General features: G+C 43.4%; 1 protein-coding gene across 4 annotated transcripts in view; it reads right to left on the bottom strand.

The window, feature by feature from the left end:
* Positions 1–17,528, bottom strand: part of SNX10 (sorting nexin 10) — a 35,735-nt gene extending 18,207 nt beyond the window's left edge. The window contains exons 1-2 of one of the 4 annotated variants that reach the window (XM_063153458.1): positions 17,488–17,528; positions 1,032–1,086 (exon numbers count right to left, since the gene is read on the bottom strand). In XM_063153458.1, coding sequence (XP_063009528.1) covers positions 1,032–1,055 — 24 coding nt within the window. In that variant the 5' untranslated portion in view covers positions 1,056–1,086; positions 17,488–17,528. Of the gene's footprint in view, positions 1–1,027; positions 1,087–13,866; positions 13,957–17,473 lie in introns of those variants that run through there. The other 3 variants (XM_063153452.1, XM_063153463.1, XM_063153469.1) reach the window with 3 other exon arrangements.
* Positions 17,529–18,029: the final 501 nt, after the last annotated feature.

Here is an 18,029-nt window from a genome sequence, read left to right as displayed (position 1 = left end):
AAAATGTTCCATTTTGAATCTGCCTCAAAAGGAAAAACAACCCATAAAGGCAGCTGAAGCAAACACAATAAATCTTTCTCTTTTAATTTTTCTGTTTCTTTTTTTCTTCTCCTTCTCTCTTTTCTAGGATATATTTCTGCATAATGCAATGGATTCCTCAGAGAAAAGCATAAGTCAGAAGCCTTTCTATAAAGAATCTGATCACAAAAAAATGTGCCCTTCTCAGAAATCTCTTAACATTTTCCTACTAGGAAAATAGGAAATCTGACATGGAAATATCTATTTTTAATATGAGGGGAAAATCTGCCACAAGAAGGAGGAATAAAAACAATCTCACATTGGTTGACTATTTGTATTTAATCATTTCAGCTGCATTTTAATTCAAATGTCTGTGCTCAAGACTGTATCAGGTGATGAGCTTGTGCTCCTATTACACATATGATTAGTCAATAACCCCTGAAGAGTAATTTTCCACAAAGCTTCCAAGAAAAATAGCATATCCCATCAGGTTGCCTGTTAGTAAAAGGATCAGCCACAAAGGACAGGGGACTTTTCATGCTGTGGATGTTGGCATCTTCACTCCATGCATACTGCGTAGTAAGGCTGATAAGAATCTAAGAGCTGAGACAAAATAATTTGTTGAAACTTTTAATGTTCATTGGACTGAGCAGAAGAGAACATGCAAAGAGGATTCTTGTGGTCCATGCAGCTGGAAATCAGAGCTCAGATCCAGATCCAACCATTGTCCCTATAAAATATCTAAAACTGATAAAAAGAAGACTCCATCCAAATCCTTCTCCCCTGTCTCAGTGTCTGAGCCCTTTATGCACAGTCACTTACTCTGAATGAATATCTGATTCTTCTATCAGATTTTAACAGAAGGAACTGGCACTGCATCATTCCAGAATATTCTGTATCCTGGCAACTAAAAGTATGAAGAATATAACCAGTCTTCTCTAATCCATGCGAATTGTAATGAAATTAAACCCACAACTTGAATCCTTTTTTATTAAAGCTTAGATACCACTTACCTGTTTTTCATGTTTTGGCGTCATCTTCACTGGTTTGTAGTAAAAAAAACTCAACCTGGAAAAAACAAAAACAGAATAGACATCAGATTGGTATTTAGTAGTTATTTAAAGGTCATTATCACTTTTGCCCTTTATTAGTAGACAGTGGAAAAAGCCAGGCTTAGTGCCATATATGGCAGAAAACACATTGCATTACCTGTGTATCTCAGAATTTATTCATTTTTAAAATAATCCCTTTTTTGAAGCACTGGGCTAGTCCCCTTCTCTATATATTTGTCATACTTGACAGTCCAGTTCATCTCTGGAAGTCAGTGCTTTTCTTCTCTGCTCCAAGAGCCATCTCAGGGCTCATCCTCGCACCCACCTCCAAGAGCTCTGCTGAGCCAGCATTCCCAGTGCTCAAACACAGCCGAGGCAGCACTGCCTGGGCCTCACTCCCAGGGAACCAGGAACAAGTCTGTGGGACCGCAGCTGAGGTCCAGAGACCCTAAAACATCTGAGTCAAAAGAATCAAATGCCCATCTCGACCGTCTTCCTCAAACTCAGAGAAATGGAGAGGCAAACTGCTTGGATCCCTCAGGAGAGCTAAAACTCAGGCTAAATTTCACAGCATCTGTGTTTTCAAACCTCCTTGTAGGGAGGGGATAATTAGACCAAAACAAAACACTTGTCATTAACTTGTATTTTAAATCTCCTCTTTTGCTGAAAATCCCAATAAATTTTTAACTGCGTCTGCAGTCCAATAAACTGGACAGTTTGCTCAGGACAGGTGCCCACATGGGAAGAGCAGGACAGCTTTATTTACTTGCCAGGTTATATACATACTACCTTCTGTTTAGTGACAGAGCTTGAAGCTGCTCTTGTTATTATACAACTACATATTAATGTCAAGCCCAGCCAAGGAGTGCTGAATACCCCACCCCTGCCCAATGCCTCTCACAAAGACTTTCAAATAACAAACCCCACCCATTTTAATAAAACAGAGCACCAAGATAAGCACACAAACATTTCTTGGACCAGGAAGTTACTCTGGAACAAACAACCACTTTGTTGTCAAATTTCTATAGGGTCAGTCATATCAATATAGGATACTCTGTTTCCAAATAAAAATGACCATACATAAGACTTCATCCTAAAGGGTGCCATTGTACAACTCCCATTTCCATAAAGATAAGGCCATCATTTCACTTCTATAGCTAAAATGGTACTGATAAAGTAGGAATAACAAAAACATATTTAAATATTATTTTTTTAAAAACTCCATTTATATATATATGCTTAACTAGCATGTATGTTCCGAGCTGAAGTTATAGAAGAGCACTCAAACACTTCTTGCTGCACAGGCTCAGCAGTGTCAAGCCTTTCTGCAAGGTGGGGGTAAAAATTTGGCTCACTGGTGCTAACTGCTGTTAATGCAAAAGTATATTATAAACTTTCCTTTTAGGGAGATAATTAGCTTTTTACCTCACAGGAGGGCACCAGCACACATCACAGGCCTTTCATGGAATTGCATAATCATTTAAGCTGTCTCCAAGATCATCAAGTCCAACCTTTGACTGACCAGTACCTTGTCCGCTATACCATGGCACCAAAGCCCATGTGAAGCTGTTTCCTGAACACCTCCATCCACCACCACACCCTGGGAAGCCCATTCCAATGCTTAACAACCCTTCCTGCGAAGAAATTCTTCCTGAGGTCCAACCTGAACCTTCCTTGGTGCAGCTTCCCCTGTCACTGACTTCCCCTTGTCACCACCATGTGCTCTTCCCCTGTCACCGGCTGATCCCCAGGCAGCTCCAGCCTCCTTTCAAGCAGCTGTAGGGAGCAATAAGGCCTCCCCTGATGTGGGATCTCAGCACCTCAGGACTGAGGTGCAGAGTGACCGAGACCACCCTTGGGGGGCTCGGGAGTCCTGGAATGTTGCCAGAAGTGTCTGGTGGCTGGACTTTGATCCTGCACGGGAGACGACCCCTGTATGAGGATAGGAGGACTTCACTGGGGTGAATGGTGAAGGGATAAGTTAGTTAAAGTGAAACACAGGGTTTAAGATTTCTGTACAGGGGGGTCTAAAGAAGTAAGATGGAGGAATTGGGGCGTGTCCTGTCCTTCTTCTTCTTCTTCTTCTTGGCCTCCATCTTCTGTGGTGATGTTGCCACTTTGGGATTGGTTATTACTAAAAGTGCACTGGTTAATAAGGGTAAAAGGTATTGGGGAAAAATGATAAATATTGTATACGTAACTTCGAGTATAAAGATAGGTGACCGCCCCAGGGGCTCTCAGTGTGCTCATGGCTGGCTGCTGTGCAGACCTCTGTCGGGCCAAGAGAAAATCTTTTAGATAAACAATTAATAAACACCGAGACCAAGAAAAGATCAGAAGTCTCTTCTCGTCCTTTGAAGCGCGGGCTGTCCAAGGCCACCCCGGGCCTTTCCAGGCCACCTAAACAGCCGAGAATCTGATACCCTGAGCCTCCTTTTCTCCAGGCTGAACACCACAGCTCCCTCAGCTGCCCCTCGTAGGACTCAGCCTCCAGACCCTTCCCCAGCTCCTTGCCCTTCTCTGGACTGGCTCCAGCACCTCCATGTCCTTCACAAGGGAGGGACACAGAACTGGACACAGGACTCGAGGTGCAGCCTCACAAGTGCTGAGTACAGACAAAAAAAACCAGCTATGTTTGGCTTGGGCTGTTTGAAGAAGATTCTTTGTGCTATCTCTCCCCACTGAGTACAGCTATAAACCCATATAGTTTGATGTAATTTTCCCCCCTTTCTCGTTTGAATGTGCTGAGGTTTTTTTTCAAAATGGCAATGCAAAATTTTTTTTCCAGTTATGCATCTTTGTTCCATCAAATTCTGCAGTGTGTTTCTCTCCTGCCTCTAAGCTGATTCAAGTGAGAAATTTTGCAAGCCCAAAATATCTCATTCCTAACACTGTTAGCAAATGACAAGGCTGAAATAGCACGTTTCATTCTGTCATCTGTTTTGCTAATGACCGAGTTATGTGTTGGTACAGGTTAGCAAGAACGGCTTAAACTCCAAACAGCCACCACAATTTAAAATATTTAATGGCAAAAAATTAATATTTCAACACCAAAAAGCTTCCTAAAATATTTAAAATACATCAGTTTTTCATCAAGTAATTCGGAAAAAAAAAATCAATAATGGAAATGCAAGTCCCCCAAGGCTGCCTTCTTTCACTGATTTCAGTGAGATTGCCCAGTCACGCTGCAGCCACTTGCAAATATACTGAATGCAATATTCTGTCTGGTAGCAAGACATATATTTGGGAACCTCTGTAACACATAGAGAAGCCAGTGAAGCAGAACACACAGCAAACCTAGTGAAACTTCTGCTTAAGAAGTTATCTTTGTATCTTGAGATAAAACTACTCAAAATACCAGTGATGGAGAAAAACAGCCATCAGAAGACAAACAGAAGGCTTTTGGTCTTTTTACTCTAAGCAAAATTTCCCCTGACAGGGAAATGAACAAGTGCTGGGAAACAGAATCAAAAAAAGCCAGTGGTCGGTCTGTAGTTTTGATAAAACACTTTCTGCTGAGGGTGGGAAACCTCCCCCACATTGCTTTGAGTAAGTTTTTGTTCTGCTTCTGATCCATTATCAGTCTGAAAACTTCTCTTTTTTTTTTTTTTTTATTAGTTTCATATACTATATCAACCGCTTCTTGCAGTACATATTTTTTTGGTTCTCAATTGCATAACCAACAAAACTGCCAGGGAACAGCTCCACAGCTGCTAACAGCAACCACTCAAAAGCAAAAAGATTACGTAGGATGAATTGCCATACTTCCTGTGCCTGAAAAAGAACCAGGAAGAAGAGGGAGGAAAAAAACACAAGTACTGCAGTACTTTTCTTAAGGAAAACTGATAAACTGCAGTGCTCTTCTTAAGGGTAAGAGATAAATAATATCAAGTATTATATTTTATTTCATATTTTAGAGATTAGTTTCTATTTTAAAATCTAAATTAAAACAGATAATCTAACATTACTAGGGATATACCCTTTTATCATGTAGATGGACTGCTCCTGAAGGAGGAAGTGATTCCTCCCCAGCGTTCTCATACTGCAAGATGAAAACTCAAGCAGTAGTGCAGACAAAAACCACATCAACTTGCTCTAAGAACAGCATGAACAAATGCAAGCCCTCCTGGCTGCCTCACCAATAGCTGTATTTAGCTGCACTGAAATTTTACAATTTCACTCATTACTGGGCAGTGACCTATGCAATATCCTTATCTGCCCTGGGAGTGCTCATGCATTCCATGTGGTCAGTGTTTCCTCTCAAGGATAAATGCTGCTAGTCAGCTCATCCATCCATCCATCCATCCATCCATCCATCCATCCATCCATCCATCCATCCATCCATCCATCCATCCAACCATCCATCTTTGGTTATTTTTAATCATATAACTAAATGACCACCTTCAGGCTTTAAAGGGGAAGTGTGATTTAGTTTTAGACCTTGGTGATGATTCAAAGTACTATCCAGTCATAAGCAAAGTCCTCAGCTGTGCTTTCGGGGTTGTTCCCACTATCAGTATCAAATGAAACTTTAATTCAAGGCTTCAATATGACCAAGAAAGAGAGAAAAACTGAATCTCTAACTGCTTACAAGTCTTTCCTGCATTTTGTGGTTTGCTCACCTTAAGACTCAAACAAAGTCATAAAAATTTTCATTTAGAGCCTGTAGAAAGTTCAGCTGCATCCATACATGGAGCTCACTGTCAAAGAACATGCCCATGTGCACCTGGCCACACTATGTTCCTGAAAGGCAAGCGATCTGTGTGGATTTGTAAGGAAAATACACAGGCGGGGGTGATGGCGGAACTGGGAGGAACAGGAAGAATAATTAAGAGACGCTCTGGAGAGCTCAAAAAACCCCTAAACCTATAAAAACACAGCATTTTGTGTTGCCAAATTGACCACATCCTAACACGGCTTGGCATTTACAGTAATTGGATACATGGCTATCACAGAACGACTGCTCTTGTTGATGGGAAAAATCTTATTCAGATGCTGCTCCTCAAGCAGGGACTTTCAGTCGATCCAGAATAACTCAAACTCAGCATAAGCTAATGCCTTCTAGTTCACCTGCTCCATTTAACACCTGGGGCCAGCCCAACTGTACTGATCAGACCCATGAGTTCACTTCTGTTCCTCACTGTCCATGAACCAGATGGGGAGCACTGAAACTCCACACTGTGCGGGTCACAGAGCATATTTCCTCTTTTCATCTATCCTGATGGTTATTTGCCTCACCCTCAGCAAATTACTGTAAGGATCTGTTGGTCAAAAGTGAAAGGAGTATGAAAGTCATGAGCATTTTCATCTATACACAAGTCTGGGGTGTGCAGCCTGCTTAGTGAAGTCCACAAAATGAAGTACCCCTTGAGCAAATCCTTCTCACTTCCCAGGATCAAAGTACCAGTTTCATCAGTGTTGTATCACAGTAGGAGCACGATCACTTCACTGCTGAGAAAAAAATAATCACACTGTCTAAACTGCTTTTAAAAGAATGGGAGCTTTCCAAACCACCATGAGAATTCACACACCTTCCTTTCCACCACAATACAATGTAGAAAGGCACTGCCAAATATCATCCCTTTGTGGCTGCACTTGAAATTCCCAGGCACTGTTGCCAAGATGCTTAGTTAACTACTCCTTCCTATGGAATTTCACCTCATTTAGTTTTTAAACACTTTTTTATGGCCATGAGGTATAAGACAGTTTCTCCTTAACCATTACATTAGCATTTCTCCCCAGTCAGCCATTCCCCTGTCCTGCAATCTTGCTGGCTAGTAAGACACGTTTTACCAGAAGGATGAATCTGGATCATTAAAAAAGGGAAAAAAAGACAATAGATAAGAAATTTTTGTTTGTTTCAGAGGAACTTGACAATCAAAGAGTTAATGAAAAATACTAATTTCCCTCTGCCCTCCAAAATAAATACATCACAAGGATTACAGTGTCAGGTGTGGGTCACAGATTTCCAATTACAGTGGTATTATACCACGCTTTCAATTGCTTCAAGTTAATACAATAGTGCTGGACAGCAGCACGAGTTACGTGCCAAGCCCTTCTGAAACCTCTAAAAGTCTAAAGACAAACAAGGAAGAAGTACTAATAAATCTGTTCAGAGTAGGAGAGAGCTATTCAGATCCTTCCCCATTCTCTTTTTGTTGTTGCTGAAGGGTTGGTTTGGTTTCTGGGAGGGAAGAGCGTTGTTTGTTTTTTTCTTTTTCAGGCTCAAATTTCAGATATACCCACAACCAAAGGACTTCATGGATATTCTGCAGCTTCAGTGGGTTGATGATCGCAGAGGATTGCTATGGTTTTCTCTTAATAGAAGCTACTGGTAAGGCTAACACAGGCATCTTGGGATTTCAGGTAACAACTACAGAACAGTAATTGTGGGTCAAATCACTGAAAAAACAGTACATGCCAGAGCTGGTCACAGTAATTATTAATTCCTCAGGGCTAATGCTTGCCACTGCTTCTGCAGACAACCAGGAGGCCACTCAGAACTTTCCTGCAGCTCCAGCTCCTGTGTCTTCAGGCAGACTGTCAAGCTGGTCAGCCATGGGAGCCTGCCTTTGCTACTCTTTCAAATTTTTATGGTGCCTAAGATTAAACCATGCAAAATTATTTTTGTGCCATACATAATCGCAGGTTTTGTTGCTAGGACACTTTCAGAAGGTTGACAAAAAAATAAGGCAGTCTTTGAAGGAAGCATTGGTGACCTTCAAGGTAAAGTTTCAGGAAGTAAGCTTGCTCCAGGGAGCTTTTGAGATTCCTTAAGCTAGGAAAAAATCAATTTCAGAAGAAACAGCAACCTTGGCAAGCTGGCAAATCAAACATCTTTTCAGCTGTACTCAACATGGAAAACACACTGGACAGGCACTAGGCTTCTTACTGATAACATACACAAAATAGGCACACCACTGGCACTGAAACTACCTCTGAGAAGGGAAAGAAGCAAGTAATTTCCAGGCTAAGCCACTTGCTGAGCAGCACTGTGTACTTTGCAAGCGACAGTTCCGTTCAGTTGCAGAAGCGACGAGTGAGGATGTACACACTGTGCATAAACCACACACAGATCTTACAGGGTACGCCAACAGAGAAAGATAAACCTGCCCTAGGTATTTATTACATGATGCAAGTTACAAACAACACATCAGACAGCTGTTACTTTTAGAAACCAACAAGGTGGGGGTTGTAAAGACACTAATGTCTCAGCATTTCAGAACATAGATTAAATTCCTAAGAAAAATATTAAATGCTTCTGAAGGAAGGTTCAGAGAATGTATATGTCTTTCTGTCAAAAATCATGTTTTTCTCAGGACTTAAGTATTTCATTGCATAAAATAAAATTACGTTGCCTTAAAAATAGTATCCTTCTCAAGGCATCTCTGTAATAATTAATTTTTATTTATCAAAGGAAAAGAAGGGCTGATGGAAGCTGTATCTTTGCTGGTGAGTAAGCAGAGCAAAAGTCAGCAAATACTATGCAGTCTTATCACTACATTTCCTTCTCAGTCTCTAAGACGCAGAGGCTGCCATCACCTGACCCCTTCCTTCCTGACTTACCCGCTGAGATACTTTGAATCTCATGTACCAGAAATTTCTCATTTTTTGTTTATTCAAAATATTTTAATTTATGATACAATTTTTGTCTGCTGCTTGAATTGCTGTTACTTAGCACTACACGTTCCAGCTTAGCTTTTTTCCTGCTGCGGATTTCCTTATGCTATCAAAGCATCTATTTTTGTGATGTGTTACCTGCTCCAATCCAGGAAGTGTTAGTGTTTGATCTTGTGTCCAGAGAGGAAAGTAAAGCAAAAGTTATAGTTTTGGCTGCAACCACAGAATTAGAAGTCCCAGTCTCGTGACATGGGTCTGGGGAGATGGCTGGGAAAGACCCAGCACAGATATAGTAAAAAATGAAATGAACAGCTAAGCAGTAACATCCTGAGACAGACTGATCCTAAGTCTGTGAGTCTGTGTAACTGCAGCTTAAGACAGAGGGTAAGACAGGAAATACCGCAGTCAATATCGTGTGCCCACAAAGCATTCTGATCAACTCTCTTCAAACTCTTGTGTTTCTTGTGTCTTCTAAGTTGACCAAGCCCATGGCAGATCACTACAACAGCGCAGCTGGATCAGATATCCAGTCCTTCACACTATGGCAATTCACTCTTTGGGCTCTCTTCCCCTGAAAAATGCATCAGATGGCCCATCACTGATGCAAAACCTTACTGCTGTCACATTTGTGTAGCTGCAGACACATATTGCACTACTTTGTGGCCTGGGTCTATCAACCATCAAATTAACCAATAAAGAATGTATTAACAGTGGGTTCACTTGTTCAATGGGCTTTGTTACCTTTCTAGAAGCTACACTGTGCCAGTGGCATGAGAACAGTATTTTGGAAGCAAAGGGCTTCTGAATAGTGTTACTTATTACTAAAGCAGGCAATTCGAAAAAACAAACAGTGTTTGGCAGGAGAAACTTTTCATGAGACTGACCAGTAAGAAAAACAAGCTGAAGATCAGTGATTCATCCATTTACCTAGATTTTCTACCTCTCATTTATTTGAGAGATGTGAATTTTATTGTTTTCAATAAAACAATAAAATGTTTTATTGTTTTGAGATGTGATTTTTATTGTTTTCACTCCACTGCTGCATCCTGACTTTCTAAGACTCATGTCAGCTTTTGGCCAGTTCCTGGCAAAAGAGGCTCACCTGTGATGTGGCAAATTTCTTTAAGAAGTTGTGAGAGAACAGCAGGAGGCATAGCAAATACACAAAAATGGGAGGGAGAGAAGAAAAGCAGCACTTGGCTGCTCTGCCCCCACAGCCAAGTCAAAGAAGTTGCTGGTCAGCCTGGAACAAACACTGCTCAAGATAAAGTGGTAAGAGAAGCAAACGTAGAAAACAGTGTTTGCAGGACAAGTAAGGTTCACAGCTTGCTTTCACAGTGCCCAAACCACGTGATGTTTTTCCAGCAATGAATTCAAGCAGACCACTAAGTAGTCTGAACAATAAATTCTGCCTTCAGTAGTAGAAAGATTTCACACTCACAGAGTAGATGCTGCTGAAATGAGCAGAATGCACAGATCTGTATAGCAAGTCTATGGGAAAACAGTGGACCAAGAGGAAACTGGCTTGTGTTAAATAACACTTATTCCAAGTTAATTTCTTAGTCACTGTCTTTAAACACAGAAGATATACACTAAACTTTTGGAAGTCCCAGCCTGTTTTCTGCTTGTAAGCGCTTCAGAGGCAAATACTATGAGAAAATGCATATGAAGTCACCAGTTGAAATAACTTATAGTCATAAACAATGTCCCAGAAGTCCTTTTCTTTTGCAACACTTGCAACAGGCCCAGTTCCATTCTTTTTGTTGTCTGTTAAGTTTAATTTACTTCAGGCTAAAAAAAAGCACAATCCAGTCTTAGAACAAGTATCAATTCATACAACCACACCTTTAACTAAACCAGCTGAAACCTACACATTTTGAATGGATGTATTACAAGTATTACTTCATGGTCCTACAGTTAAACCCATACCAAATATCCATCACATGGCTGGAAGGATCTGATAACCATCAAGAGATCCTCTCCAGCCCTACTGGTTTGTAGAAACACAGTGATGTTGCAGTGATGTTGCTTTTCAGCCCAGCTCTCAGAACAAAACCACAATCACAGCACCCCAATGAAACCAAGGGCCCAGACCAAGCAGGAGCAGAAGGTACCAGCTACCACACACCCCCTGCAGCTGGATGCCCACAGAGGGAAGCTCCACTGCAGGTATCCAGCCTAGACCTCACTGCCAGTAATTTTTCTGCAGAACTGACACAAGTAGGTCACTCGGTGTCACTGGAGATGTAAACAACCATTACCGAGGACGCTTTTCCCCTTTATAGGTGAGTTTCAAATCCTGCACCACATTATGCACAGCAAGTGTTTTACATGCTCAGAAAGCATTCGGTGAAGATAGCACTGTCCTTGACAGGGTCTGTATTATTGTTCTAGCAGAACAGGAAGGAAAATGGTTAGATGTTTTAGTCATCTAGACTAAAAACAATACAACTTTTGTAATTATAAAAGCTAGTTATTAACTGACCACTGAAATCCAGAATTTCATCTACATTAAAGAGAGAATAAAGCTATTCAAGGTTGGAAAGTTATCTAGCTTAGCCAAGCCTATGGAGAAAATGCAGCACTCCTTAGAATTTAACTTTGCCAGAAACCCAGTGAAAGGGCAATCATATACATGAACCTACATGATTTTTTCATAACAAACTTCTATTTCAGATGGTCCAGGACAAGTCAGTTTACCACCCAAGGTTGGAATGACAGAAGCTCTAGTGATCCTCAGGTGGTCAACATAATTCTGGAGTGTCAACTAGTGTTTACACAGTGATGTTCAGATGCTGTAAGTTCCAAAGCCTTCTTTTTCAAGCAAACCAATAGGTTTGCTCAAAGAGAAGATATTTAATGCGTACAAGTCGCCTTGGTGCAAAGGATCTGTGACTCTGGAAATCCTGGAGAAAAAGAAAGAATCCTTTTCTGAAAGAAAATGATTGCTTATGCACATATGCTATAGCATAGGATATTATTTTCCCAGTTTGACTGAAGCCTAAAGATTGCCTTATGTTTTCTTAAAGATAGTCCACAGGACTTCAAATTATCTTTATGGTTATCTTGCATTAGTTACAAGGTTTGGTGCAAATATTGATGTTTTCCTGAGAAAATCAAGATATTTTCTTTGCAAGTTGACCCACACTGTTAACACCAACCTACCATGGTTTGCATCAAACCCCTGTAATTCCTCTGTGGATAGCTCACAAAAAAAGACCTCAGCTGGGAGAGGATCTTGTATTTCTACTCTGAGGTTTAGCACTGGATTACATCCTATTGTTGACATCTTTTTCCCAACCAGCACGTCAAACAGATCTTCCAGCTCAGCATATTCTGTGATTCCTCTTCATCCACCCAGAGAGGGGGAGACAAGGGGCTTTCTCTCATCTGGGATGAGCCATTTGCCTTCCTGCCTCCCCAACTCCAAACAATCACACCTGCAAACAGTGGCAAGACAGATCTAACAAATGCCACGTAGTCCTAAATCCTTGGGGAGCACAACAACTCGTGTCCCAGCCATTAAACATCACCCTTATTATTTCACATGCCTGAAGACACGTGAGGGTGTCTTTGGGCTGTGCATGAGACAAGGCTGTTACACTCAGCTGTTCCCAAAGCACGACTGCAATGACACTGTGTGCCAACGTGACTATTTATACACAAGCGCCTGGCACGTCATAGGCTCTGGCATTATCAAGATGTTCTTCAGTGCCCGAGACTTGCAGATATGTCCCTTCTCCCCATAATCACTCCCCAACACCTCCACTGCCACCTCACCTTTTCATATGTCATTAGTAGAAATTCATTTCTTCTGGGAAAAGACACACTGCTCTTGGGAAAACAAAGCCTTCCCCTCTGGGAAGACAACTGAAGATCTCATTAAAACAGAAGCTAAAGTTATGACTAATTTAAAACCACACATCACCATTACACAATTAAAACAATGAGACTAATAGAAGGCAGAACTTACAACCTGGTGACTGCTGCTGTACACAAGAAGCAAGGTAGGTGAAGAGCTAGGGCCTCCCTGAGGGAAAGGAGGAGCAGGAACTGGAAGGATGCGTGGGCACCATGCAAACAGAGGTCAGAGTAAATTACTCATTGTCAATTCTACAGTAAAAATAGAAGCTTTATTACAGAAGTAGAACAATTGGCTTTGAAACATGGTTTTAGCTATAAGTGAGTGCATCTTCCTAGACATCTCTGGTAGAGAAGAAAGGGAAAGAAAGAAGTAATTTTCTTAAGCCTCAAATCCTATCAATATCAGGAAATAGAAATTCCTCCACACCACAAAAAAAAGTAGGTATGGAGGGTAATTGGCTTCCTCTTTTTATGCACAAGAGGGAAGATCCATAATGAAATCATTCCTTGTTTACCCATTCTCAAACAAATGGAACTTGATGGTGTGCATCCTGCCCCTCAGCTCTGTGACAGTCTGTAACACCAGGCATATGAAGATGATGGAGCAAAGAGAAACTCCCTTCAGTCCTTCAAGTACTTCCTTTCAGGCCAGGCCCACAGAGTGATACTTTTTGCAATAATTTTTTCAAGGTTCATATCTGTTGATGAATTCACCTGCCATACTGGGAGACAGTTTGACAAAAGTCACGCTGAGGTGCCAGTGGGACAACGTGCAGTGCTGGGGTACTGCAGACACCTTGAGCAACACCTGCACAGCATCAACCCAGAGACATGCCCTGTTTAACTGCAGACTTTCAGCAAAGCAGCAGAAAACAAGCAAGAACGCAGTATGTATGTTAGTTATGTCTGTACCTGAAGTACTGAAGGAGTAAGCACACCAGGGAGCAAGTCAAGGCCCAGCACAAGGGCTGGCAGACCATGTGGGCTCCTTTCTCTGTGGAGAACAGGCCCAACAAAATCAGAAAGGAAACTGAAACAAGGATCCCTGAGGATATTTAAGGATTCTGTGAAGACATTTCACTAATTAGGCCTTGAGAGGACAAATACTGGTTTGAATTTCTCCAAGTTGAAAAACGATCCCTGGAGGAACACTGTGGGAATTGCAGAACCATTTGTGATTTCATCATTGGATTATGTTCCATCAGAACTCCCACTGTTCTGCCTTTTCTACAGAAATCTGGACAAGCAGGATTCAGACAGCTAAACTTAGATGTTCGTGTCTTTGTGAATGCTCACAAGGTGTCCTACTTACTCTTCAGCTGCTGCTCAAGAAGAGGGTGGATCAACTGTAGGTCATGTGCCAGCCTCACACAAGTGTTTTGGATCCCTCGGGACAGTCACCTGGAAAGGCACCAGCCACACACATCAGGCCACTGACCCATGCCCAAACCTCTGGATGCCGCACAGGCAGCACTTTGGTGCTATGTGCAGTGTAGATGGATTCCTCAGGAGATCCTGCTCCTTCTGCAACATCTCCCACCATGAGGGCCTGTCTGTGCCAGGGCTGCTGCAAGTGTTTCCAGCTCCAAGCTGCCTTTGCAGTCTCTCTGCCTCTTCCTTCCCTCCCACAGATGCTTGATTTTAACAGCACAGAGAGCTGTTGCCCAAGCTCTCAGCAATTCAGTTGGAGCTTTTGCCAACAAGGAAATTGTGATGGCAGTCCGCTTTCTGTGGGTGGAGAGGTCACACCTGCAGCCACCAATGAAGTGGCATGACAAGATTTTTATTTTTGCCTTCCTGTCTTTCAATGTCTCTATATACAAAACATGAATGTTTTGTAAACATACTTATCAAGGATTCTTCTGGGTTTCTTTTCTTTTTTCCCCCCCTCCAAGCTGGGGAAGAAGAATGCTTACGAAAGATGTTTATATTCTTAATTTCTGTTCTGAGATTTAGCAAGCTATGATACGAAGACCTAGAGCCAAACACTACGCAGCAAACTTGTGCATGTAACTCCCTGTAGACATGAAGCATGATTTGCTTCTCTTTTCCAAGACTTATCTTGCCAAGAAGTTGGGAAATTCCTGTAGGACACATCTTCTCTTTGTATTTTTATCGGAAGAACAAAAAAGTTGCTGAGGGTTTATTTTTTAGATAATAAAAATACGCAAAGTATTTAATGAGAAGAAATAAAAACCATAATACCCTAAATTATAGAGATCTCTTTTGCTCCTCTGTTTACAAAAGCCCAAACCTTATGCATACTACACACCACACACATGGAAATGAGATCCATGTGACACGCTGCAGAGATATGACACACCAAAGTTGTTACCTGTCTCATACTACCTACCTACTTCCAGGAGGCAAGAAACAGCCCCAGCAGTCCTGAGTAAATGTTCACAACTTTTTTGTTTTGTGATTTATCACAGCGTGGGTTTTTTTCTTTCGGGTTTGGTTTTATTTGTTTTGTTTTCATTTTCTTTTAAAATCAACCTGCCAGAGGAGTGCTTCCTTCTTTCACATGCATAAGTTACACAATTGCGTGATAAAAGCAGAGAAGGTTGCAGTTGCCCAAAACGATGGCAATTAGGAAACACACTGAGCAAAAATTGACTGAAATGAGACCACAAGACTGATTCAGCCCTTTATGGTCAGAAAGGCCCCAACTTCAGCATTGGTACCCTTGAGAGTATCTCTCATTCCCCAGGAGGAGGGCGGGTGGAGGGGAACACCACACTGAAGCAAGTGCCTGATCTGTAGGCTTGGCCCAGCAGGCCAAAGGCAACGCTGCTCTGCGGCAGGGGAAATAAGCTGCCAGGGGAAGGAAGGAGGGAAGCATCAAGGAAACGTACTCTAGGGTTTCTTAGCAGCAGCACAATGGATCTAAAATTTCTGTGAACAGAGCCTTCACCCCCATTATGATGATCCCCATCTGCTCAGTGGTAGCACTGAACTGCCTTGCATCCGTCACGTCACCAGTCCTGGCTCAATGGTGACAGTCCACCACAAGGTCACCCCATGTTTGCCAACTGATGGCTTGATTCAATGCTCCACTTGTTCTTAGGCCTGAGAATTGCTCAGTTTCACCCAAATGCTCAGTAGTTTTTGCTCAGTATGGATTAGTGCTTGGGAAGGGAAATCTGAGGACACTCGGAGCCTCAGCACAGCAAATCATTACTCATGTGCAACCTCTACACTGCACCTCTGCTAAAAGCACCTCATCACTGCAGGCATGCAGAGATCACAGAATTAGCTCAACCAGCTACACCAGGGCTGCCTAACCTCCAAACAGGAGTTAACATGGAAAATCACAGCTGTTTTGCAACGGTAGAAGAGCAAAAATCCTTAGAAGTAATATTTTCAAAAGATTTCCCTCCTTTAGAAAAAATAATCAAGTATAATTATTTTCCTAATAAAATTTAAGATAATCATCATCATCTATAATAAAGGTAGAAGTATTTCTATGAACACAACCATGGTGTACCAATGCAAGATCTTTAAATTCATTAAAAGGCAAATACTCCTTAGACTCAATGCAAAATATACATTATAAACAAGAGGTTTCTGGATTTCCAGTCAAGCATCATAAATAACACCCTAGGCTGAGTCAGGCCTAATTATTACTTGCATCTTCTACACAAAGAAAACATTAGTATTTCCACTTTTCTGAAGAAAGTCCAGTATTGTGTCATTCAGGAAGGCCCTGCCTTGCATTACTTTCAGTTTCAGTTGTCCCTAGCACAAATAGAAGAACATCTCCCTTCACTTGAGCTATTTCTGTCAATGTGAGGCAATGAAAACTCCAGCTTCATTTTCCCTTGGGTTATGGGTGATGCGGGCACATGCCAGGTGGGTGCCTCAAACACACCCGCGTGGGCCAGACCCTGATCCTCAAGAGCTTGCCTCCACATTTCCACCTGCCTTTCCTCCCTGGAGGCTGCTAGCAGAATGAGGCAGTATTTCCCTAAAATCCTTGAAGGGCTGCGAGAACACCCGGCCAGCTGTCCTGATCTGATGGCGACGGTGTCTCGGGGTGTGACCCCAGCGAGTGCGAGATGGGCAGCAAACACAGCGCCTCACGGAAAAGCACCGGCAGCTGCCCCCGCGCCTTTGTGCCCTGCTCCAGAACAGGACCCAAGGCAAATCCAGCAACCCTCAGCCACTGGAACTTGCTCTGCTTTATAAAATCTGTTACTTTTAATTGCATACTGAGTTTTCATAGGCTGACTTCATTTGTACCTAAAAATTTCTCGCGCTGCTTAACTTGGATAACACAGAAATTTAAAAATAACATAAGGCAGTCTCCTGACTAACAGAACATCGAATCGAATGTTCTGCATTTAATACAAAAGCACGCTATGATATATATTATATATTTGTATATGTATACTGCATGTTATATAATGTATATACACAACAATAACAATATGTATATATATACACACAGAGCTTTTGCACATCCCTGCGATCTTTAGATCGCAGTTGCCAAGGGCGATGGATTTGCCACAGCAAAACAAAGAGGAGCGGACCAAAACAAGATTAGTAGTTGCTTAAACCAAATCTCCCGCTGCCCGGCGTTAATCATTGCCAAGGGCAGTCATTTACCGCGCCGTAAACCGCGGCGGAGCCCTGTGCCAGAGACCGGGGAGGGAAACCCATTCCAAAGGGCCGGGAGCAGCCGAGCGCCGCCGCCGGGGCCGCAGGGCTGCCCGCTGGGCCAGGGCTTGCCGAGCCGCCCCTGAAACCGCTCGGTGCCACCGAGCCCGGCAGCGCCCTCCGGCACCGCAGCCCGGGGCGCGGCCGCACCCCGAGCCCCGCACCACCAACCCGGCCAGCCCCGCCGGAGCCGCTCCGGTAGCCCCCAGGTGTGCGGAGGTCTGACACCTCCCGATCCCGGTCCCGATCCCAGTACCGACCCCGCACGGCTCACCCGCCGCCGCCGCCGCCGCTCCTGCCGCCGCCCAGAGCCGGGAGAAGCCGGCGCGTCACCGACAGCAGGCGGGGCCGCGCTGCCCGCCCCGCCCGGGCCCGGAGACCCAGAGGGGCAGGCAGGCTGTCCTCGAACAGAGGATCTGACAGCCCGGGCCCGGAGACCCAGAGGGGCAGGGAGGCTTTCCTCGAACAGCCGATCTGACAGCCCCAGACACCTGGTGGGGGAGGAGGCTGAACTCTGGGGCCTCGCTGCCCGCCCCGCCCGGGCTCGGAGACCCAGAGGGGCAGGGAGGCTTTCCTCGAACAGAGGCTGACAGCCCGGGCCGGGAGACCCAGAGGGGCAGAGAGGCTTTCCTCGAACTGCGGATCTGACAGCCCGGGCCCGGAGACCCAGAGGGGCAGGGAGGCTTTCCTCGAACAGAGGCTGTGACAGTCCCAGGCACCGGGGAGGGGAGGAGGCTGAGAGGGCGCGCCTGTGGAGCGGAGCGGGCATGGAGGTGTCCTGTGACCTGCATTCTGATGGGATCTGCATCCTGATGG

This window comes from Melospiza melodia, chromosome 1 (assembly GCF_035770615.1).
Source record: "Melospiza melodia melodia isolate bMelMel2 chromosome 1, bMelMel2.pri, whole genome shotgun sequence".
Lineage (NCBI taxonomy): Eukaryota > Metazoa > Chordata > Aves > Passeriformes > Passerellidae > Melospiza > Melospiza melodia.
The sequence above is the reverse complement of the archived record's forward strand: the minus strand, read 5'-3'. Positions and strand labels throughout refer to the sequence as shown.